Genomic DNA, 21,303 nt, shown 5'->3' with positions numbered 1-21,303 from the left:
ATGTCTTTTTCCATTTCCATTCTGATTTTAACTCCATCAAGTTAGGAGTCACAATTACAACGTTCATAGTATCTTGGTTTTTAAGAAAAATGTTTATATGTATATGTATGTGTGCACGTATGCATGCTGATATGTATGTGGTCACATGTGCTTAGATATGCACAGGTTTGATATTGATGTCTTTCTTGATTGCTGTCCACCTTACCGAGGTAGGTTTTTTTTTTTTTTTTTTTTTGAGACGTGTGTGGGTGGGTTTTTTTTTTTAACCAATTTACCAAGTCTAGCTAGCAAGATTTCCCCAGAGATCTCCTGACTCTACTTTCCAAGTGCTGGGGTTACAGACAGGCCACTATGTCCACTTGGCATTTTCATATGGGTACAGTGAATCTGAACTCCAACCTTACAGCTGCAAACAGCTTATTATTCCCTGTGCCATCTTCTCAGCATACTTTGATATTTGAAAAAGAAATTCACATCCATTAGGCTGTAACCTATGAAATTGTTGTTTGGGTCAGTCCAAATACAAGTTGTTATCAGTTTTAGATAGTTGGTCTAAACATAATTGCGAGACTCATTCTGCCCTGAGCTTGGTAATGACACTAGACAGAATATTTTGTCATTCCATTGTGTAAACTAGGTCTGAATACTGGTGTCTGTCAATCTGACCCGACTGTAAACTTGTCTGCAGCATAACTTCTATGTTCTCCAACGTGAGCTGCAATGTTAATTCTCAGAAGCAAGGAGGATTGGCACCTTGCTGATTGTCCCATAAGCTGTGTGTCAAATCCAGGTACTGTCTGAGTTCTTAGCTATCCCTCACTGCTCCTGACAGATGCTGGCCCAGACTTGAGAGAGGAAAGTGTGCTTGGAGATCACTGAAGCTGAAGCAGGTTGTTGATGTCAGGGACATTTCCAAATAGCCAGGATAACCAAGGGTTATTATGTGGCTGCTGCTGCTGTGGTCTACAGCAAAGTTGGTACAGATGTGCCTGTACAGTCAGGTGACTCAAACCAGTGGCACCCTGTCCCAAAGCTCTCTAAATGGCTTCTGTAGGTTGTGTAATTCCTAATAATGATAATAATAATAACAATAATAATAATTATTATTATCATTACAGATAGTAAGAGAAACTGTGGTTTGTTTAAACCCCACCTCAGGAAGGATATGTTCCCTAAAGAGAAAAGAAACATATTTTGTTGTTGTTGTTCATTGGTGACAGGATGGTCTTCACAGGATGTGAGTGTTATGAAAGGTAGATGCTGCCTCCTGTTCTCGGCTCAAGGATCCAGGCTCAAAGGACCAAGGCCTGATGTGGTTAGTTCATTCCCTGTCTCTGGTGGACTCGCACCAAGTCAGTTTCCAAGTCTCTTCTTCATCCTTAGCTTCCCTCCAGGAAATGTGACTGTGATCACTTATGTGTGTTTGTCCCTCATTCTTCATCATCCCTGGACGAAGGTCCTTCAATGAGGGGTGTGAGGTTGCATTAGAAATGACACCATGTATGATGTAGATGTGGGGGTCAGACAGTGTCTGACCCCACTTCCACTTTGTTCCACCTGGTCCATCAAGGGAAAAACAATTGTTTATCTGATAAGATGTTAGTGCCCTTCAGCCCTTGCTGACATCTTTAGCAAAAAACAAACAAACAAACAAACAAATGAAAAGGATGGAGGCCAGAGGTCAATATCAGGCATCTTCTGCAATATCCTCCCACCTCTTTTGAGACAGGATCTGTCATTGATCCTAGTGTTCACTGATATATCTAGCCTTACTGTTCAGCAAGCTCCAGGCACCTTCCCATCTCCATTTCTCCAACACTGGACTTAAAGCATATACCATCATGCTCAGCTCCTTTTTAATATGAGTTTGGGGAATTGGAACTCCAGGACTCCTGCTTATTTATGCTCAGAGGCTTAAACTCCTTAAAGGTATTATTATCCCCAGGAGGGGAAAGTGCTTTTGTTTGAATTTTATTTATTTACACATTCAACATTTATGGGTGTCAGGTGACAAGTTTTTCTACTTAACACTAGTGACAGTGTGCAGTATCTTTTCTGTGGAGATGTAAACAGATGTTTCTACACCCCAGGTAGGACACAAGCAACCAAAGGGAAAAATAATTTTCATCCGAACTGAGCTTGGTGAACCAAGTTTATTAGGGTTACTCAGAGAAGCGCAGGTAATCAAAAGGCAGCTTCATCAGTACAAAGTGATTATCATATGGGTGACAATCCATTAAAGCTCTAGCCCTGGAACTTTGGACACATTGTAGACACCTCCACCAAGGATAATATTCTCTCCTTTTTTCTTTTATTTTTTTCTTCCATGACAGGTTTTCTCTGTGTAGCCCTGGCTGTCCTGAAACTGTCTCTATAGGCCAGGCTGGCCTCAAACTCAGAGATCCACCTGCCTCTGTCTCCCAAGTGCTGGGATTAAAGGTGTGTGCCACCATGCTTGGCTGATAATATTCTCTCTCTGCTATAGAAGCTTGGGCAGGTCCTGATGTGTTTTGTAATCATGCGAATTCTTACAATGCTTTGTGAGTTTGAAAGGACTGTTTCAGTCTGGAGGAAATACCCACCCAACACATATCATGTGCACGTGTGTGTGTGTGTGTGTGTGTGTGTGTGTGTGTGTGTGTGTGTGCGTGCGAGAGAGAGAGAGAGAGAGAGAGAGAGAGAGAGAGAGAGATACATTTTCTTTGTGTGCCACACTTGTGTATGTACATGCACGTTGTGAATGTCAGAGGCCAGTATCATTTCTTCCTCAATATTTCTTCATGTTGTTTTTGAGGCAGGGTCTCTCACTGAACCTGGTACACACTGTTTAAGCTAGATTGGCTGTCTAGTGAGCTCCAGAAATCCCTCCCTCCTGTCTCCATTTCTCCAGCCCTTGACTTATAGGCATGCACCACTGTGTTCAGCTTCTTCTTGGTTGTGAACCTAGCCTTTAATTTCTGAGCCATCTTTCTAGCCCCTTCAGCTTTTTAAAAATATGGGTTTTGGGAATTGGAATTCCTTTCCACCTCAAGTACATACCAACTAAGCCATCTCCCCCAGTCCCTTTACATATATTTTCTATCCATTGAGTTGATTCAAAGAAACACTGGATAATTCAGAGTGGCATCATGAGTTCAAAGGTGGGAGTTGGGTGTTTACCGATGTGCTCTCCCTCCGAGTCTGCAAATCTGGTGTCCCAGGATCACTAACACCTGCCCTTGGTTCCTCCCAACAGTGACAGAAAGCCGGGGGATCCTGGAGAGCATCCAGCGGTTCTCTCTGCTGCCTACCTACCTCCCGGTGACCTACCACATCAACAATGCCGATGTGTCCTTCTTCCTGAAGGAGGCCAACCAGGACATCATGCGCAACTCCAGCCTGCAGTCGCGGGTTGAGTCCTTTCTGATCTACAAGTCCAAGCGACTGCCGGTGCTCAACGCCAGCTACGGGCCCTTCTCACTTGAGCAGGTGGTGCCTCAGGATTTGATGCTGCCTTCCAACCCGTTTGGATTCACCAACACATTCTCCCTTAACTGGAGGCTGAAGGCCTACATCTTACAGGAGAAGGTCTACCTGAGCCATCCCAAAGTGCAGGTTCTCTTCCACGTCGTGGGCAGAGACTGGAATGACCACAGGGACGAAAAGCTACCCTGCCTGCGGGTATTTGCTTTCCGAGAGACCAGAGAGGTTCGGGGCAGCTGCCGGCTGGGCGGAGCCCTGGGGTTGTGTGTGGCCCAGCTGGAAATGTTGCCTGGCTGGTTCAGTCCTCCTACCATTATGTCTGGGCGCAGGAGGCCCACAGAGCAGCCGGAAGGGAGCCCTGTAGAACTATATTATGCTGTACAGCCAGGGGATGAGCGAGGGGACTGTGCCAAGGAGGACTCGAGGAAAGGTGGTGGCACTCCGATGGGCCACAATGATGTTGATGAATCTAGCCCCCCTTTGCACAGAATTGGAAGTGTCTTCCTTCGTGAGACCCCCAGCAGTCCACCTCTGAGGGAACTTCGTTTAGATAACAATGTCGCTGTTCATTATGTCCCCAAGACTGTACGGCAAGGAGATGTACTCACCTTCCCCATTTCTGTCTCCCGGAACTGCACAGAGGATCACTTCACACTGAGGTGAGCAGGTTCCTGAATTTGTCTATGGCAGCCCTGAGGGTCGAGGGTCCAGCTGGGCAGCTGTGTTATGCCTCTAGCATGGAGCTCCTTTCAGATGTTCACATGCTGTGTTCTCACTGTGACATATAAGAGGTAGTTTGATGGTTCTGATTGTCCACTAAATTATGAACAATGTGTATATGTGTGTGGATTGGGGGGTCATGTACATGTGTGTTCATGAATGTAGAGGACACAGGTCAACCATAGGTGTCCCTTCTCAGGTGATGCCCACCTTGGTTTTATTTTTGGGACAGGGTTTCTCACTGTCCTGGAGCTTGGTGGTATCATCAGTTGGTTAACCAGTGAGACCCCAGGATCTTTCTCTCTTCACCCTCCAGCATTTGGATCAACAGACAACTGTTTCACATGGATTCTGGGATTCAAACTCAGGACCCAATGTTTTCATGATGAACACTTTATTGATGAAATATCTTCCTAGATCAGAATATGTTATTTATTTTTTAAGGTTTTGTGTGTGTGTGTGTGTGTGTGTGTGTGTGTGTGTGTGTGTGTGTCTATATCTGGTTATATGCATGTGAATGTAGTACCTGCAGAGGCCAGAGGGGGCATCAGATCACCCTGGAGCTGGAGTTACGGGTAGTTGTTAGCTACCAGATGTGGGTTTTAGGAACTGAATTAGGGTACACTGGCAGTGCCAGCAAGCGCTTTGAACCAACGAGCCATCTCTCCAGGGTCATAAAGTAGTCTTTTTAATATTAATGAAACTCCCAGGCTGTCATAGAAGAGCCAGGATGTTGTCAAGATCTATTGGCCTTTGTGGTGGGTTTATCAGCAAACTTGGGACATGGAACATTCTCCAAATCAGCCACTTCACAATTGGGTCTTTAAACACCTCACTGTTACAGCAAATCTGCAAATGGTGGCGACAGTTGTCAGGGAGGATGGAGAACTTGGCTCTGCCAACTCAGAAGCTATTCCAGACAGACAGGCTCTAAGTATAAAGCGGTACCAGCCTCAAAGTTATCACTTTGTTTCTCCCTGGAAATAGAATGTGGTGTTTAAAAAAGAAATAAAGAGCGTAAAGGGTGGGGAATATATGGTAGGATCTTGGATATCTTATGTAAGGTTGTAGCAAAGGAGACGTTTAAAAGAAGCACTTTGCACTTTAGAAAAACACTCTAGAACTTTCTTTGGAACATAATATGTAAGAGGAACTTGCCTTGTGTCAACTGTGATGTAACTAAAGACTTTAGCTTCATTTTAAATGTAGATAAATCTGACTGTAATAATTAATCAGGACAAACATTGTCAGTCAGTCAGTAGTGTCCCAACACAGCATGCCATGACTTGGCCTGCTGTGCAACATATTACTTGCTTTCTTTTTTATTTTTAAATCTATTTTTCTCTAATTTATACTGTGTGTATATATGTGGTGTGTGTGTGTGTGTGTATGTGTGTGTGTGTGTGTGTGTGTGTGTACCTCATGAGTGCAATGCCCATAGAGGCCAGGAGAGGGCATAATATCCCTTGGAGCTGTCTGATTTGGGTGCTGAGAACTAAACTCCGGTCCTCTGCGAGAGCATCAAGTGCTCTTATCTGTTGAACCATTTATTTCTCCATTCCCCAACACATTAATTTTACCATGATCTTGTAGAATATGAATGTAACTGCATGTGGGGTACATGCTGCCTGTGGTTCTTCAAGTTCATTAGCTACCAATCTGGTTTCAGATTTTCATCAAGATTTGCAGCTCCTCTCTCTCTCTCTCTCTCTCCCTCTCCCTCTCCCTCTCCCTCTCCCTCTCCCCCCCCTCTCTCTCTTCTTGCCCTTATCCTTATGTTTTTGTTTAGGGTTGATGAGTTCAAGGAAACAGTTGATTCTCACCTGGCATCAGGGTTCCTTTTTAATTTTGACTAAAGCAATAGACATTAGAGAACAGCATTTGTCCAATGATTGAACTTGGTTCAAACTGGGAGATAAAAACCTCGGCTTCATGATTTGTGCATCTGGGGATTAGCTAAAGGGGTGGGAGTGGTGGGGTGGTAGAAAGACATCTGTGGACCTGTGTCTTCAATATGTCTGTCTGGCAAACAGATTTCACTGCAGCTTGGCTTAAACCATCCCCATGATCTGCTGTTGTGTGCTTCAATTTCCAAATTCAATAGCCTTCCACAGCATCTTTAAAGATGGCTCATTATGAGAGAAGCGCTTTGCCTAGAAACCATTGGAAGAGTTGGCCTCTGCTATAATCCTTACCATCTTACCTTGGATGTTCATGCTGATCATTGGCTGGTCCAGGCCTTGGATCTCACCATCCCTTGGACTTCATTTTCAGAAAGTGAGCTCGTCTAGCTTTTCCTGGAAGCATCTCTTTGTATGTTTATGTTTCACAAAGGCTTGGGATCCCATCACCATCTGTAATACAATAAATGTCTTCCTTGGAGTCTTGGGTGAGATATGCTCTCTTAGTTCTCCAATGGAACCAAAAGGCATCCCCTTTGCTGGGCCACACACCCCATGGGGTTAGGCTTAGGCATTTGCACACTCTGAAACAAACACATTGAACCCTTGTATGTTCATTGGCCCTGGTTATATGTCAAAAGATTGGGTAGTTTCAGGTACAGTGAAAATGTACATTTATTCAGAATCCATTCTTTATGCATTTAGTTTAAAATTTTTCTTTATTTTTTGCAAATTTTTGACATACATTCATTGAAATATATCTACTATCAATTTCCCCTTTCTGCCATATCCTCACAATATGCACCCTCCCAACTTCATGCCTTTTTCCTTTGTAGCCCACTAAGTCCTGTCAATGCCATGCATATGTGCGTGGGGGTGGGATTACCCACTAGAGCAGAGGGAACCTACCAATAGGGTTATCCTAAAAAAAAATAGAATGGTTCTGTTTCTTCTAGGAGTTATTGACTGTCACTAGCTCCTCAGTTGGGGTTGAGCCCTGGAGACTCTCCCTCATTCATGCTGGGACTTTTAACTAGATTGACCACATACAGGTAATCATAGCTTCTGTGACTTCATGGGTGTGGTAGCTATGTCATGTTCAGAACACAACATTTCACAGCTCTTCTCACCATCCTTTTGTTCTTAAATCCTCCCTGCCTGCTCTTCTATGATGTTCCCTGGGCTTGGGTGCATGCTTGCTACACACTTAATGTATGCCAATCTTGAGTGATCTAACCTGTTTAAATAAGTGGACAGCATAAACTTGAACCTGGTGATGTGGTGAGTCTATCATTTGAATTTCCGCACATAGGGTTAGGTTTATCTGTTGTCTGTGACCTCAGGGGAGATGCTGTGGCGAATGTATGACGGGCTTCCATTCTGGTTGGAAGAAATTATAAGTACAATTTAACAAGCTCTTGCTCTCTCTGTCTCTGTCTCATTGTCTCTGTCTCTCTCCCTTTCTCTCTCTCTCTAGGGTGTGCAGTGTGTGTGTGTGTGTGTGTGTGTGTGTGTGTGTGTGTAGGGGTGCAGGAGAGGGCAATTGTCACTGAGAACAAGAAAGCCCTGATAGCTTGTTGTCTGATAAAATCTATCCAACCCTGCTGCTCAAGTCTTGAAGCCCACCTTGCAGAAGAAAAGCAAAGCACTTTCATTTTGTGGACATCCAAGTTCCTTTGAATATCAGAAAATGTTTTCCTTCCCATGAAGAACAGAAGCACCCACAGCGCTTGTGCCCTTTGCTCTGAAATGCCACCCACCGTCCCCTTTCCCATCCCCCTCCCCACAGGATGCAGTTTTCAGAAGTCACCAGTGCCCAAATGCCAAGCTGGAGAAGAGGAACACAGGGACCCTTTCTCTCCCTTTGCACCAGCTGTTCCTTTATGTTTCCCCTATAGAGGTGAAATTTCTAAGAAGCCCTGGTCCTCAGATTGGACTGGGGCTTGAGTCAAATGCTTATTCAATGTCAAGGACAGAGACCAGATCTATAAAAGGCAGAATTAAGACAAATCAGGGTTCGTCCCATAGTCAGGGCCATTCTTGAGTTCCTTGACTGAACAAACGCCTCTTGATAACAAACATTAGCAAAGACTACTTGGGGCTTGCAGTGGGCTCTGCAGCTGTAATACTAAACACCCAAGAACTCTTTGACAGCCTTGCGCCCACCACATATTTAAGATGCTTTGGGAACTGGAGAGATGGTTCATAAAGGAAAGTGTCTACCATAAGAACACAAAACATGCCCATAAAACATGCCATATATGGTGGTGTGTGGTCCAATGGCCAGCTAATTTAGCTGACTCAGCACACCTCACACTTCATGAGAGAGACTGTCTCAATAAGGTGGTTGGCCCCGAAGGAACAACACCAAAGGTTGACCTCTCACCTTCACATACACAGATGCTCACAAGCACACACACCACCCTCCACAAATGTACAGGCCTGCACACATGTACAAATGTTAATCACAACTAAAATATCAAAGCTGCTTTGGTTTAAGCCTTCCCAGGGCATTTTCATGCTAAGAAAAGACCTGTAAAAGAGAATGCTAAGGTATATAAAAGTATATTTGACATGTGTCAGGGAATCAGGATTGAGATGGGTCTGGGAATGCCCTTCAGGTGGTGTATTAGTCAGCATTCTCTAGAGGAACATATACATAAAGGGGATTTGTTAGAATTGTTTACAGGCTGTGGTCCAGATGGTCCAAAGAAAGGTCCAAGAACCCAGTAGTTGTTCAATCCATGAGGCTGAATGTCTCAGCTGGTCTTCGGTATAGGCATATGCTGGAATCCTGAAGAAGTAGGCTCTAATGCCAGTGAAGGAATGGGTTTGCCAGCAAGATCAAGAGTAATCAGGCAAAGAGAGCTTGCTTCCTTCTTCTCTGTCCTTTATGTAGGTTGCCAGCAGAAGGTGTGGCCCAGATTAAAGATGCATCATCCTACTTCAAAAGATCCATATTAAAAGTGGGTCTTCCAACTTCAAATGATTACATTCAGAAAGAAATAAAAAGGAAAATAGAAACTCCCTCACAGGACTCCCCAGCTGCTCCGTTAATTCCAGATGTAGTCTAGTTGACGATCAAGAACAGCCATCACAGGCAGCAAGCTGCTTTGCAGAGGACTTGGGGCTTTCGAAATGATGAGTTGATCTGTAATTGGTCTTGAGCTTCATTCAGTCCCTCAGGGCTCCTCTCAATCTAGTTTAGCTGGTGGAAGCCAATTTGAATCCTGGAATATTTCTAGTTGTAGGCTATACATGTCACCATGGCTAACTTAACAAATGGCTTCCTAGGTGTCTACTGAGGAACTCAAGGATTAATAACCAAGGAAGGGTATTGACAGAGTGGAGTCTGGCTGGGGAACAGAGGTTGGCATCGACACGTGCCTCTCCTAGTTGTCATCATGAGTCCTCCAACGGCTCCTTGCCATTGCTGTACCAAGCAAAGGCCCTCACTGAGCTCCCTGAACTCAAATAATTCCTTGCCAGACCTGAGGGGCAGAGAGGGGACAGGTATGGCTTTTATAAGGAGAAGTAGCTCCTAAAATTACCTTTGTGGGAGACGAGGCATTTCCTTCCTGTGAAGAGAATGGTTTTGGGAGATTCCCAACCTGACCCTGTAAATGACCAGTGTGACATCTGTTAAACCCTACATGCTAAGAGGGCATGGCTAGGACACACTGAACCCCTGGCCATGTCAGAGCAGAGAGAACAATTCACCCTCTTCAGCGGCCCAGCAGGAAGCACCCTGTGTGTCTACTATGACAAAGAAATTAACTGAGTATGGGCAGTGACCACTATGATTAGGGAATCCAGGGGTTCTCCAGAAAAGGGAGTTAGAACTAGGTCACATGAAAGATGTCTGCTACAAAGTGTTGAGTTGTTGTCCCCACCACAGGCATGAGGACGCTAGAACTGACAATGAATGATGATGGTGATACTTATGGTGATAATAATAGTAATGATGGTGGTGGTGATGATGATGATGATGATAACCAGGGTGATGGTGGTCATGATGACAGTGGTCATGATGATGTAATGCTTATGGTGATAATGATAATAGTGATGATGGTGATGGGGGTGATAATGATGACCAGGGTGATGGTGGTGATAGTGGTCATATGATAGTGGTCATGGTGGTGGTAGTGATGGTGAAGATGATAGTGATATTGGTGACAAGTGTGGTGGTGATAACAATGATGATGGTGACAATGGTGATGCTGATAATACTGGTGATGATGGGGTGTTGATGATTATGATGGAGGTCGTCATGTTTGATGATGATGCTGATGATGGATGTGGACCTTGGATACCTATGATTCCACATTCTTCTTTTCCATGCTGTGTGCAATGTTGACCAAGCCTTTTTCTGCTATGTAAACACAGCCTCATGTTGCACTGTATCCACCAGGAGCCTCGGGAATGAGGCAGTACTTACTCAGACCACTCTCACTGAGGAACTTGAATAAATACATTTGAAATGTAGTTTCTCCTCCTGTCTGTCTGTCCAGCCTCTAAGGGGAATGGAAGGAGGCTGGAGAGTAGAATCCCTGCACTCTTCTGATGAGAACCAGCTAGCTAGATAGAAGAGGAACACACTATCCACAATCCTTTTGTTCCCCTAGAAAGTGAGTCAGGGCAGCTTCTGGGGCCTCTGTGGGGGATGAGTCTTATTTATTCAATTCTTATTTATCCAGGAATGAGGGCAGAGAATGCAACATGCGTAGTGGGAACAAAAGTTGCTAATGGGGGGGGGTAGCTATAGGAGAGATGGTGGCCTTTCCTAGTGCCCCTGGTGTTACATTAGTCATTGCCAAAAATAGCACTTTGAGATAAAAAGCATTGTTTACCCAGCAGTACCACAGGGCACTTAAGAGAAAGAGACCAGCTCATAAAGCCCGGTGTCATGGGCACCTGCCTAAGCGGGGTTCTTCCTGTGCATCTTGGAAGGGTCCTTAAGACTCATTGAGCCCCAGTTTCTGGGCCTCTTCCTTGTCAGGTGTTACAGAGCATAAACAAAGAGCAAGGGGAACTTTAAGCACAGGTTGGCAATAGATTCAGTGCTCAGTAGATCGATGTAGCTGGCCATGAAATGCAGGGCGTCAGGGGAAATGCAAACAGACAACTTAAGGTCACTTTGAACTCCCAGCATTGATTCTTTTTGAGAGTCCGCTGGTAAGTACATAAGTAGCAGGTTTCCTCTAACTTCAACTTCAAAGAACAAATACAGAAAGGTACATGCTGGAAGCCACTTAGGAGGCACTTTCTTTGATAATAACTCCTGAGGTGTCCAACCCAGCAATGAGTTGGGCCTCAGCTTCCTTCCCCTTCCCTACATATAAAGATATAAAACACAAATTTACTTCAGTTTTTCCATTTTCAGATGTGTTTTCATGCTTGTTTGCTTGTGTTGATGTGTATATGGATATACGCACATGAGCTTGTACATGTATGTGGGAATCCGAGGCTGATGTCAGGAATCATCCTCTATTGCCCTGTCACTGATTCAAACCCAGAGCTCCCCAACAAGGTGAGACTAGCTTGCCAGCTTACTCTGAGGATCCTCTGACTCTGTCTTCCAAGGCTGGAATCACAGAAGGGCTGCCACACTCGCCTGGCATTCGTGCAAGTTTCTGGAATCCAAACTCCAATCCTCATGCTTGCCTGGCAAGAGTTTTATCCACCAAGAAGTCCCCCAGCTCTGGGGATTTATTTTTAAAAATGCAACAAAAGCTATAGGTTTAGAGGGGGGAAAAGAAAGACTTGGAGCGGGGTTGGCTAAAGAGCGAGCCAGATGTTTGCATGCCGCACATTTTCTCATCAGACCTGCTGAGACTCCTTTCTATATAGTCTCATGCAGAGAGACTGGTGGATTGGAAATGCTCGTGTGTGTTTTGGATACTCCTCCCATTGAGGAATAGGGGCAGATCCCCTCTTTTATCTGCACTGGTCTCTGGGAAGAATGATGCGGATGAACCAACTTGGATCTTGAGGACTTACAGAGAGTTTGGTCTGGCAGTGGCCACTCCCAGTAGCACCTAATCTTGGATTCCCAAGCCACTGTGTGATAGACAGGTCCAGCTCTCTCTACAGATGCTGGTGGTCTCATTGTTTGACCCTCTGGCCCTGTCAAGAGAGGCTTCCTGTGTTTGTTAACCTTTGAGCCGTGTCTCTGCCCTCTCAGGTGTCCTTCTACACCTATCATGGTCCTCACACGAGTGTCCATCCAGCTTAGGTTAGTTTCTAGATATAGTCGGTATCCATTGAGCTGTCTGATGGGGCATCAGTTTAGGAAGACATGTTTGCCCGTAGAAACAGTTGTCCTTTCATGGCCCGATCACCTCAGGGTGTGGCAGAGATGGGATAGAGCCAGGTGAAGGGAGCCAACTCTGTCCCAGCTGGGAGTCAGGAGAGAAGGGCCATGAGCAGCTTGAACTGACCCTAGCGAAGTAGAAGACCCTAAGCAAGGTGAAACAACACAGCACATGGCAGAGGCCCAGAGTGGCCTGAAGAACTGGGGGTTCGGGGTAACCTCTGCTCCGTGTTCAGTGTAGGAGTCTGGAGGCACCTGTGTGGCTGTTGTCTCCAGCCACTCCTATGTCCCCCTCATCTGGCTTCTTTCCCAAGGACCTTCCCATGGCTGGAGGCCAGCTCTTTGTCTGTTCTCTGCTCTAACTGTTTCTCTCTTTTTCTGTGACCTGTGGTGGAATGGGGCCTTCTTCCCAGGTACCCTCCCCTGCAGAGCAGGGCCTTCTGGGAGCTCAAGTCCAACATGTCTGTCGACGGAATGATTTACGTAATTAAAACCAAAGGCTATGAGGCATATAAAGGCATAGGCTGACTCGCAGTGTCATGGAGCCCGGATCTGCTGATAGAAACACTGTGTCATCTTTTAGAAACATTGTGTCATCTTTCAGAGGGTAGCGATGCCTCTGAGACTCTGGTCGCATTCTTCGGTAATCTATCCGAATGCAGTTACTCTCCCTGGATACACTGGCCATGTGAACTGGATCATTCCAAATCTCCATCCTGCCTGTGAGGTGTTTTGGAGCACCGTATGATACTGAGTGTCACCCCTGGCTGTAATTTTTCTATGACTGCTCCTCCCTCTTGGGCTGTGGGAACCCCAGATGGCTCCAGTCTTTGCCAAATACTCTCTCAGCCTCAGTTATCCTTGGCAGAGATCATAGGGGAACTGTCACACCGTACCCAGTCTGTTCTGGATTCCTTTTCTAACCTTGGAGGCCACCATTGGGGCTGAGAGTTTTCAGTCTCTGTGCTTTCGCTGGGTCTCTCATGACCTCTTCCATGCTCGAGGGAGTCATGAGTATTTAATAGACAGGCATATTTTCCTACTGTCTAGAGGCTGTTGAGAGAACACAAAAGCAGCAGAGGGTATGGAGTCCCCAGAACTCTAAACCTGACTTGTTCAAAGCCACTAGGATTCATAGCAGGACCAGCTCTGGTCTAATAAGATGCATGCTAGAACCTTCTGGACTAATATGGCTGCAGTTTGTGACCTAGAGCGAATGCAGAAACCGTTTAGTCCCGGAATGTGCTTTCTTTAAAAAGGACAATCCATTTTACCACTTTTAATTATGTGTCTATGTATGGGTGTGTACACATGACTGCATATCCAAGAGGCTAGAAGAGGGCCTTAGCTTCCATGGTGCTATAGTTACAGGTGGGTGTGGTGAGCTGTTCAATGTACATGCTGAGAACTGAATTTGGGTCCTCTGGAAGAGCAGCCCCTGCTCTGAACTGCTGAGCCAGCGCTCCAGCTCCCTGAGATATACTTTAAACCAAGAATTATGCAAACAAAATAACCAGGTTTGCTACAGTGGACACAATTTATTGGTCAGATGTCTTTTGTGAATCTAGCCATCTATGTACAGTGAAGCTTCTGACATTCTTTAAGTAAAATCGCAGTGTCACCTTTGGCAGGAGGGGACATTTCTGAAGGCTGCCAGGATTTCTCGTAAGCTGCTGAGAAATTCTGTCCTTTCGAGAACCTATTGCACAGCCTTGGGGAATCCAAACTTAGCGCTAGCTTTTCTTTCCATGAATCTGAGGCAGTAGTTTATTCTAATTCTGATTTCCAAACTCTCCTCCCCACCCCCGTGTGTGTGCGTGCGTGTGTGTGTGTGTGTGTGTGTGTGTGTGTGTTTGTACTGTGAGTTCATGTATGTAGGGGTGCCGGAAAGCAATCTTAGATGTTACCATCTGGAATGCTGTCCATACCTTTGGGGAAGGGTCTCTCAGTGGTTTGGAGCTCTGCAAGGCTAGGCTTGGCTGGCTAGTAAGCTCTGCAGATCTGACTGCCTCCGTCTCCCCAGTACTCAGATTGTATTCTTCCAAATTCTCAATCATCAAAGCAAAGAAAGTCCAAGGGTTTTCATTTTAACTGCTGTAGGAGATGAAGGGCCATTCCTGTCTTTGTCACCATGTGAGAGCCATGGACATGAGGCTTCTGTTCACAGTGCTGAGTCATGACTGTCTTCTGGCCAAGAATTGGTTCCCTTCCCCTTGTGTCTGTTTCCAAAAACAGCAAGGCTCATTTTTCAACCAGGGTATCCTCCTGGTTACCCTGGTGTCAGGCAAAATGCATTTTCTCTAACTAACCTGCTTTTGACCTTTGAGCTATCGAATCCAGCACATAGGGAGCCCTCAGGTGAAGGGCATTGGGTAATGGTTTCTGATGGAAAAGCAGGAAACTGCCCTTAGCACCATTTGGCTCTGCAAGCTGTTGGGTTCTGGAGGCTCACACTCAGAGCATTGCAAAAGCTGGACTGGCTGCTATTGCTCTTGTTGGCAGATGAGTGTCCCTTGCCAGCCTGGGTGGGCTTCTTAACCCTCTATCTCTGCCTACATTCTTTCCTCCTCCCTGGGTCCTTGGATTCTTTGTAACACATCAAAATCACACTCCTGCCTGGCCTGTAAATTGCTGGTCACAGAGATAACTTCTCCTGGGTTCAAGATTATTATTTATTACTGATATTTTTCAAGCTTGTAGATGTACAGAGAACAGGGCCTTTTAGCCCATGAGCCAGTTACCTGGTAATTAACAACTGTGCTATCCAGGCTGTCCTGTCTCAGGCCACCTCCATGGTTTTGAAAATTAACCTTAGAAGGTTAGAGAGATGGCTGTGCAGTTAAAGAGTCCTGGCAGTGCTTATGGAGGACTCAGATTCGATTCCCAGAGCTTACAAGGCATCTCACAACTATTTGTAACTCCAGTTTCAGGGAATCCAGCACCCTCTTGTGACCTCTTTCAGGACTGTATGCCACAGTTCATGGACATTCTTTATGCAAGTGAAACACCAAGACACATATAATAAAAGGGAGGGAGGGAGGGAGAAAGGAAGGAAGAAGGAAGGAAGGAAGGAAGAGTAAGATTGAGAGGAAATAAACTGAGTAAAAGTCACAGCTATGGAAGGATGCCTATGGCATTATTCTAGCATAGTGGCATTTTCATAAACTGACTATAATGATAAAGAGTCACTTGTGGCTAGATGAGGTGGAGAGGGATATCTGTGGAGCCTTAGGGGGTGATTTGTTGCCCCATAATGATGGTCACAGGGATCTATGAATCTATGCATGTCTTAAGACTCCTAAAAATATATGCTAACATATTTGTATACCCACATAGCTGTTATGTGTCTGTCTGTCATCTTTCTGTGTGTAGATGGCATGATTGTGTAGATTTATAAGAGGGCCCAATAAACTCTTAAAATGTGACTTTAATTGTAAGGGACGACACAGGTTTGAACTCACTTTGCATAAGCTAGTCTGCTGTAACAAGTACACCTCACTATTCCTGCTTCTTCTCAAGCAAACAGGCTTAGGCTGACTGGTTCCCTAAGCCCTGCTTTTCTCTCTGTAACAGTTAGAGAAGGCAACACAAGCTGTTGTAACAGACAGCCCTAAGTCTCAGATGCCCAGCACTGTTTAGTTGTCCCGGTTCACACTGGCAGTGGCCATGGGAAGGCTGTCGTGAGGTGAGGCCTCAGTTGCCCCCTGAGCATCTGCCATCCTATAGGAGTCAAATCTTTCACATCTAGCCAGCAGGCAGGAAGTGAGAGGTGGGGAAGACCACGATGGAAGTCTGCTTTACCCTTGAGTGGCAATCACTTTAGCTTGAATGCCCTGTGGAGAGCGAGGTCTGGGGGAGGCGGCTGGGGGTTTCCTGTCAATCTCTCTTTTTCCCTCTGATTTATACTTGATCTTTAAAAGAGAGCCCCTTCTACCCAGCTCCAGATCCCTTTACCAAAGAGCCTATCCCCTCCTAACTAATTTTCATACTTACATTGTCACCGTTAGGTGGTAATACACTGGGGAAGCCTGGGGTCCCATCATCAGAGGCACAACTTGGACTTCCCTGGTCCTTATGATATGTGTCGCTCAGCTTTTCATCTCTGTAATAGGATAAGAATGTATGTACAGGAGGAAGGACTTATTTGGCCCATTGTTTCAGAACCCATCTGTGGTTCATTGTGTTGGCTGCTTTGGGGCCAGTGACAAGGCAGGGGCATCATTGCAGAGCTCGTGGGATTGGCCACTTCTCACATCATGGTGATTAGGAAGAAAAATGTGAGAGGAAAAGATGGATGGCCCTGGTGACCTACTTCTGTTTCACTAGGTCCTATCTCCTCCTATGACTTCTACCCCATCATCCACACATTCCCCCACACAGCACCACAACTAGGAGGAAGTCTTTAGTACAACAGCTTGAGGGGACATTCAAGATCCAAATTATTGCCACAAGTCTGTGTGGTGGTCTGCCCTTGCCTTGTTACATACCCTTAGAGACCAGCAAACCCCTGAACTGTGATGTGCTGTGCTAAGCTATGTTTCCTTGTTTGCTGGATGTAAACTAGTCATGTTTATTATAATATCTGTCATGGTGCCTCTCCTTCTGCTTCCCCTAAGTGCAGCCTCTTCTCTTGGTGAGTATGTGCATCCAGCATGGTGCCTTTGGGAATCTAAATCACAACCTTACCGTGTCTTCTCTTTACATCTCAGTTCACCTGACTTCTCACTTACCACCGTCACTTTGCTAATTGCCCAATATTCAACTTCCGTCCATTAGCTTCAAGCGAACAGTGCTCTGTGGTTGCTGAGGGCAGCTTCTGTGACCTGGTGGAGGCCATGTGCACTTCTGTAGAGTCCTCATCCCTCATGTTGGAAGCATGTTATAATGACCAGGTTACCACTGCCAAGGAGTGTCTTTTTCACTAAGCAAGAACACACCAGCTATCTTCTTTTAGAATTATTGCTGCCTCCCAAAGCTGAAGCTCATTTTACTTGAAGCCACGAATCTCTGCTATTCTCTTCTGTTTGGTAGGGATATTACACAATAATATTTTTATATTTTCTCTCAATATTTACCTATTCTTTGTTTTCTCTCTTTCTCCTGCCAAGAGACATTTTCAGTGACTCCACAGCCCAGTGAGGGAAACATCAGAAATATTTCCAAGAGTTTTTACATGAATGCTTCCAAAATCAGATTATTTCTCCCTTCCCTTTTGCAAATGGGGGAGAGGTAGGATACAGATTCCGCCAATTGTACATATGTGTGTTCCGGGGATCCTTCAGCTCTGGGCTCCCTTGGGCTCACAGCCCACTGTGAGATCTGTTGGAGTTTGGAGCAGCTGAAACCATTGCTTCAAAAGCATATTCGCAACAGTCAGAAGTTTTGCTCTTTGTAGAGCCTCGTCAGTAGAATTAAAATAGAATTTATTTCATATAAAAGGAGAAAATGATTAAATTTCCCTCAAGACCCCTCCACTGCAACCTGACAGCTCTTAATTATAGAAAGGAATCAGAATTTCAGATTGGCACATTTTCTCAAAATGAGCTAAAACATACTGTCACTTTGAAGTTTTTAATGATTAGGCGATAGATAAAAATCAAAGTAGGCAACAGATAAAAATCAGTATGTGTGTGCAACATGCTTATTTTAGCTGGGTCTAATGGGATAGGTGTGTCCTCCCACCTGCTAAAGAGACTGAGGCAGGGGGATTACACATTCAAGTTTAGCTGGGGCAACTTAGTAAAACCCTGTGTCAAAATTAAGAAGTAAAATGGGGGCAGGGGATGTGGCATGGTGGTGGAGTGTTTTCCTAGCATGCTCAAGGCCATGGGTTTAGTCCCTAGCACCACAAATATGGTATGTTTTATATATGTCATAAAGAGCAACCTACACTGCGGGTGTGAGAGGCAGACAAAGGTGTAATGAGTTTTGAGCCACAGAGATGTGTATCAGCCAGTTTGCAAAGTCTAGAAACTCTCACGAAACTGTTTGCAAATATCTCGACAGGCCATGATATGCTAACTTATCCATTCCTTGTGTAGAAGAGGTCAGCATTGTAAGTAGGAAATTAAAATGCTAATTTCCCTCACTGACTGCAAGAGTCCAAAATCCTTCTGCTTCCTCCCCTTCCTTCTGCCCCATTTCATCTCACCAATACCTTGGCTTCTGGCTCTTTGCTTTTCTGCATCTCCTGAGTGCAGCTTGCATAGAGGAAGGGCTGCAGATTCCATGGGTGTCTGGGGCTTTCCATGTTGATTTAGCTATATACACCACAGCTTCCTCCCTTCCTTCTTTCCTGATTTCCTCCCTTCCCTCATACCCCCCTTTCTTTCATTTGTGTGTGTTGTATACATGTGAGTGTGTGGGGACATGTATGCACATGTATGGTTGGGGACTGATCAATATCAGACATCCTCCTCAGTCACCCTCTTGCATGTGGGATGAAGAAGGTCACTGAAATGGATTGTTTGGGGACAGGAGTTTATTAGACAAGGGATTAATGCCAGGAACAGATGGATAAACAACATCTCAGGGCTCCGGGCTCCGAACATCTCAGGGCTCCGAGAGAAGTTAGGGTCCCAGTAATAGAGACAGGCAGACAGAATGGGTGGGTGTTCTGAACAGAGCTCAAATGATGGAGTCAGTGTCTTAGAGCTCTCTGAGGATGGTAGTTTCAGAGAGCAAGCCTGAAACCAGGTCCACTAGCTTGAGGCAGGGAAAGGTTTGGTGAACAGGCTGTGTAGTCACTGATGCCCCTCGGATGTAAACTCACATTCCAGGTGCCAAACCTGGAAGTGTATTAGTATCATGGCAGGTGCCTGTCAGTGTCTGTGAGAGGGGAAGGGCTGCTGAGGGTGTCATGTTCTGAGCAGCAACCGGAGTCCATAACTTTACATTCACGCTTTGTTCACTATGTTTCTTTGAGACAGGGCCTCTTGTGAATCAGGCTTGCTGACTGGCAAGCTCTACCCATTGCTGTAGATTCCAGCCACACGTTGCCCTCAAACTCAGGTTCTGAGGCATGTATGGAAAGCATTTAACTGACTGAACCATCTTTCAGCCCTGAGCCTACTCTCCCAGAATATCACTGCTGTTTTATGAGCTGTAGTAAACTGTTACAGGACAGTTATCCTGTCTGCCTAGCTGAAGGCAACACTGTTCGGATGGTGGTAGGGTAAAAGGAAGCCTACCTAGAGTATGCTTGGCATTGTAGGCAAACAATGGTGATGTCTGTGGATTGGATTGTTGCTCTTGTCTCTGTTGCTGTGATACAACTAAAAACAACTTGAGAGAATAAAAGTTTTATTTGGGTTACAGTTCCAAATCACAGTCCATCCTTGAAGGAAGTCAAGGCAGGAACCCAAGAAGGAGTTTGAAGTAGAAGTAATGAAGGAATATTGCCTGGTGACTCTTTAGCAGGCTCATGTTTAGCTATCCTTCCTAAAGAACTCAGAACTACCTGCCTAGGGAATGGTGCCACCCACAGTGGCTGGACCCTCTTGTATCCATTAACTATATAAGCCATTCCCCATAGACATGTCCACAGGCCAATCTGATCTGGCAGTCTCTCAGGGGAGAGAATTTCCTCTTAAATGGCTCTAGGCTGTGTTAAGTCAGTGCTAAATAGGGCAGTTGTTATCAAAAGATAAGGCATATTGTCTTAGTTAGGGTTTCTATTGCTGTAAAGAGATACCATGACCACAGCTACTCTTATAAAGGAAAACATTTCATTGTGGTAGCTTGCTTACATTTTAGAGGTTCAGCCCATCACGGCCAAGAACATGGCAGCATGCAGGCAGGCATGGTGCTGGAGAAATAGCCGAGTGTCCTATGTCTTGCAGGCAACAGGAAGTAGACTGACACATTGGGTGGTGTCCTGAGTATATAAGTATATGAAACCTCAAAGCCTGCCTCCTCAGTGACACACTTCCTCCAACAAGGCCACACCCACTCCAACAAAGCCACGCCTCCTAATAGTACTACTCCCTATGAAATTATGGGATTATGAGGTTATGGGGCCAGTTACATCCAAACTACCACACATGTCTATGGAAGGGAAGCTGAAATGAAGAAGTTACCCTACAGAGAAGCTTCATTAGAATAACAGTAGCATCATGGACATAAGAGGCCACAATGATGCCCTTGAGGGAAAGAGCACGAACCCCTAAGCCCAGAGAACAAAAGGCTATGTATTGTTCTTACAAGTTTTGGAGCCGGGAAGGGACTGGAGGGAATGAATTACACACCATGGGACATAGCCTATTGCTAGATATCAGGTCCCACTGATACAAGTCTAGCTGTCCCACAAGCCAGAAGCTAGTGGGGTAGGCCTTGTTTGTAACTGTAAAAGGAAGTGAGGGGACTCCATTCTTTTAAGATTTGAAAATGTTATTTACTCTGGACAGAGCTGCAGAAGTGTGGGCTCACTTCTTGGAGTGAGAGAGGGACAGCTGGAGAGTCTATAACCTAATGCAGAACTGAGTGCTAACTGCATTGTTTTGATAAGGGAGTAGAATTAAGAATGCAGCTCTGGGGCAGTAGTGGCACACACCTTTAGTCCCAGCACTCAGGAGGCAGAGATAGGCTGATCTCTGTGAGTTCAATACCAGCCCGGTCTACAGGGTGAGCTCCAGAACAGGCTCCAAAGCTACAGAAAAACAGAATGCAAGCTCTGGGGAAGGCTGCCTGACTGTTTTACATCAAAGCCCACTCTACCATATAAGGATGAAGACAGAGCCTGTGGCTTATGACAGCTTGCTTGTTCAGTTTGCCTAGAACAGAACTCCATGTTGTGGTGGCTCGGTGAGTATTACTTATGGCTGTCCTTGCTGATTGTTATACCAATATCTGAGGATTGACAAAGAGTGACTTTTAATATTTATTTTAGTTTGTGTGTATGAGTGTGTG

General features: G+C 45.3%; 1 protein-coding gene across 1 annotated transcript in view; it reads left to right on the top strand.

The window, feature by feature from the left end:
* The first annotated feature begins 2,594 nt into the window (after positions 1-2,594).
* Tmem132d (transmembrane protein 132D) overlaps positions 2,595-21,303 on the top strand; it is a 434,330-nt gene continuing 415,621 nt past the window's right edge. The window contains exons 1-2 of the mRNA XM_051204894.1: positions 2,595-2,602; positions 3,201-4,121. Coding sequence (XP_051060851.1) covers positions 2,595-2,602; positions 3,201-4,121 — 929 coding nt within the window. The remainder of the gene's footprint in view (positions 2,603-3,200; positions 4,122-21,303) is intronic.

This window comes from Phodopus roborovskii, unplaced genomic scaffold (assembly GCF_943737965.1).
Source record: "Phodopus roborovskii unplaced genomic scaffold, PHOROB, whole genome shotgun sequence".
Lineage (NCBI taxonomy): Eukaryota > Metazoa > Chordata > Mammalia > Rodentia > Cricetidae > Phodopus > Phodopus roborovskii.
This window is presented reverse-complemented; position numbering and strand designations above follow the sequence as displayed.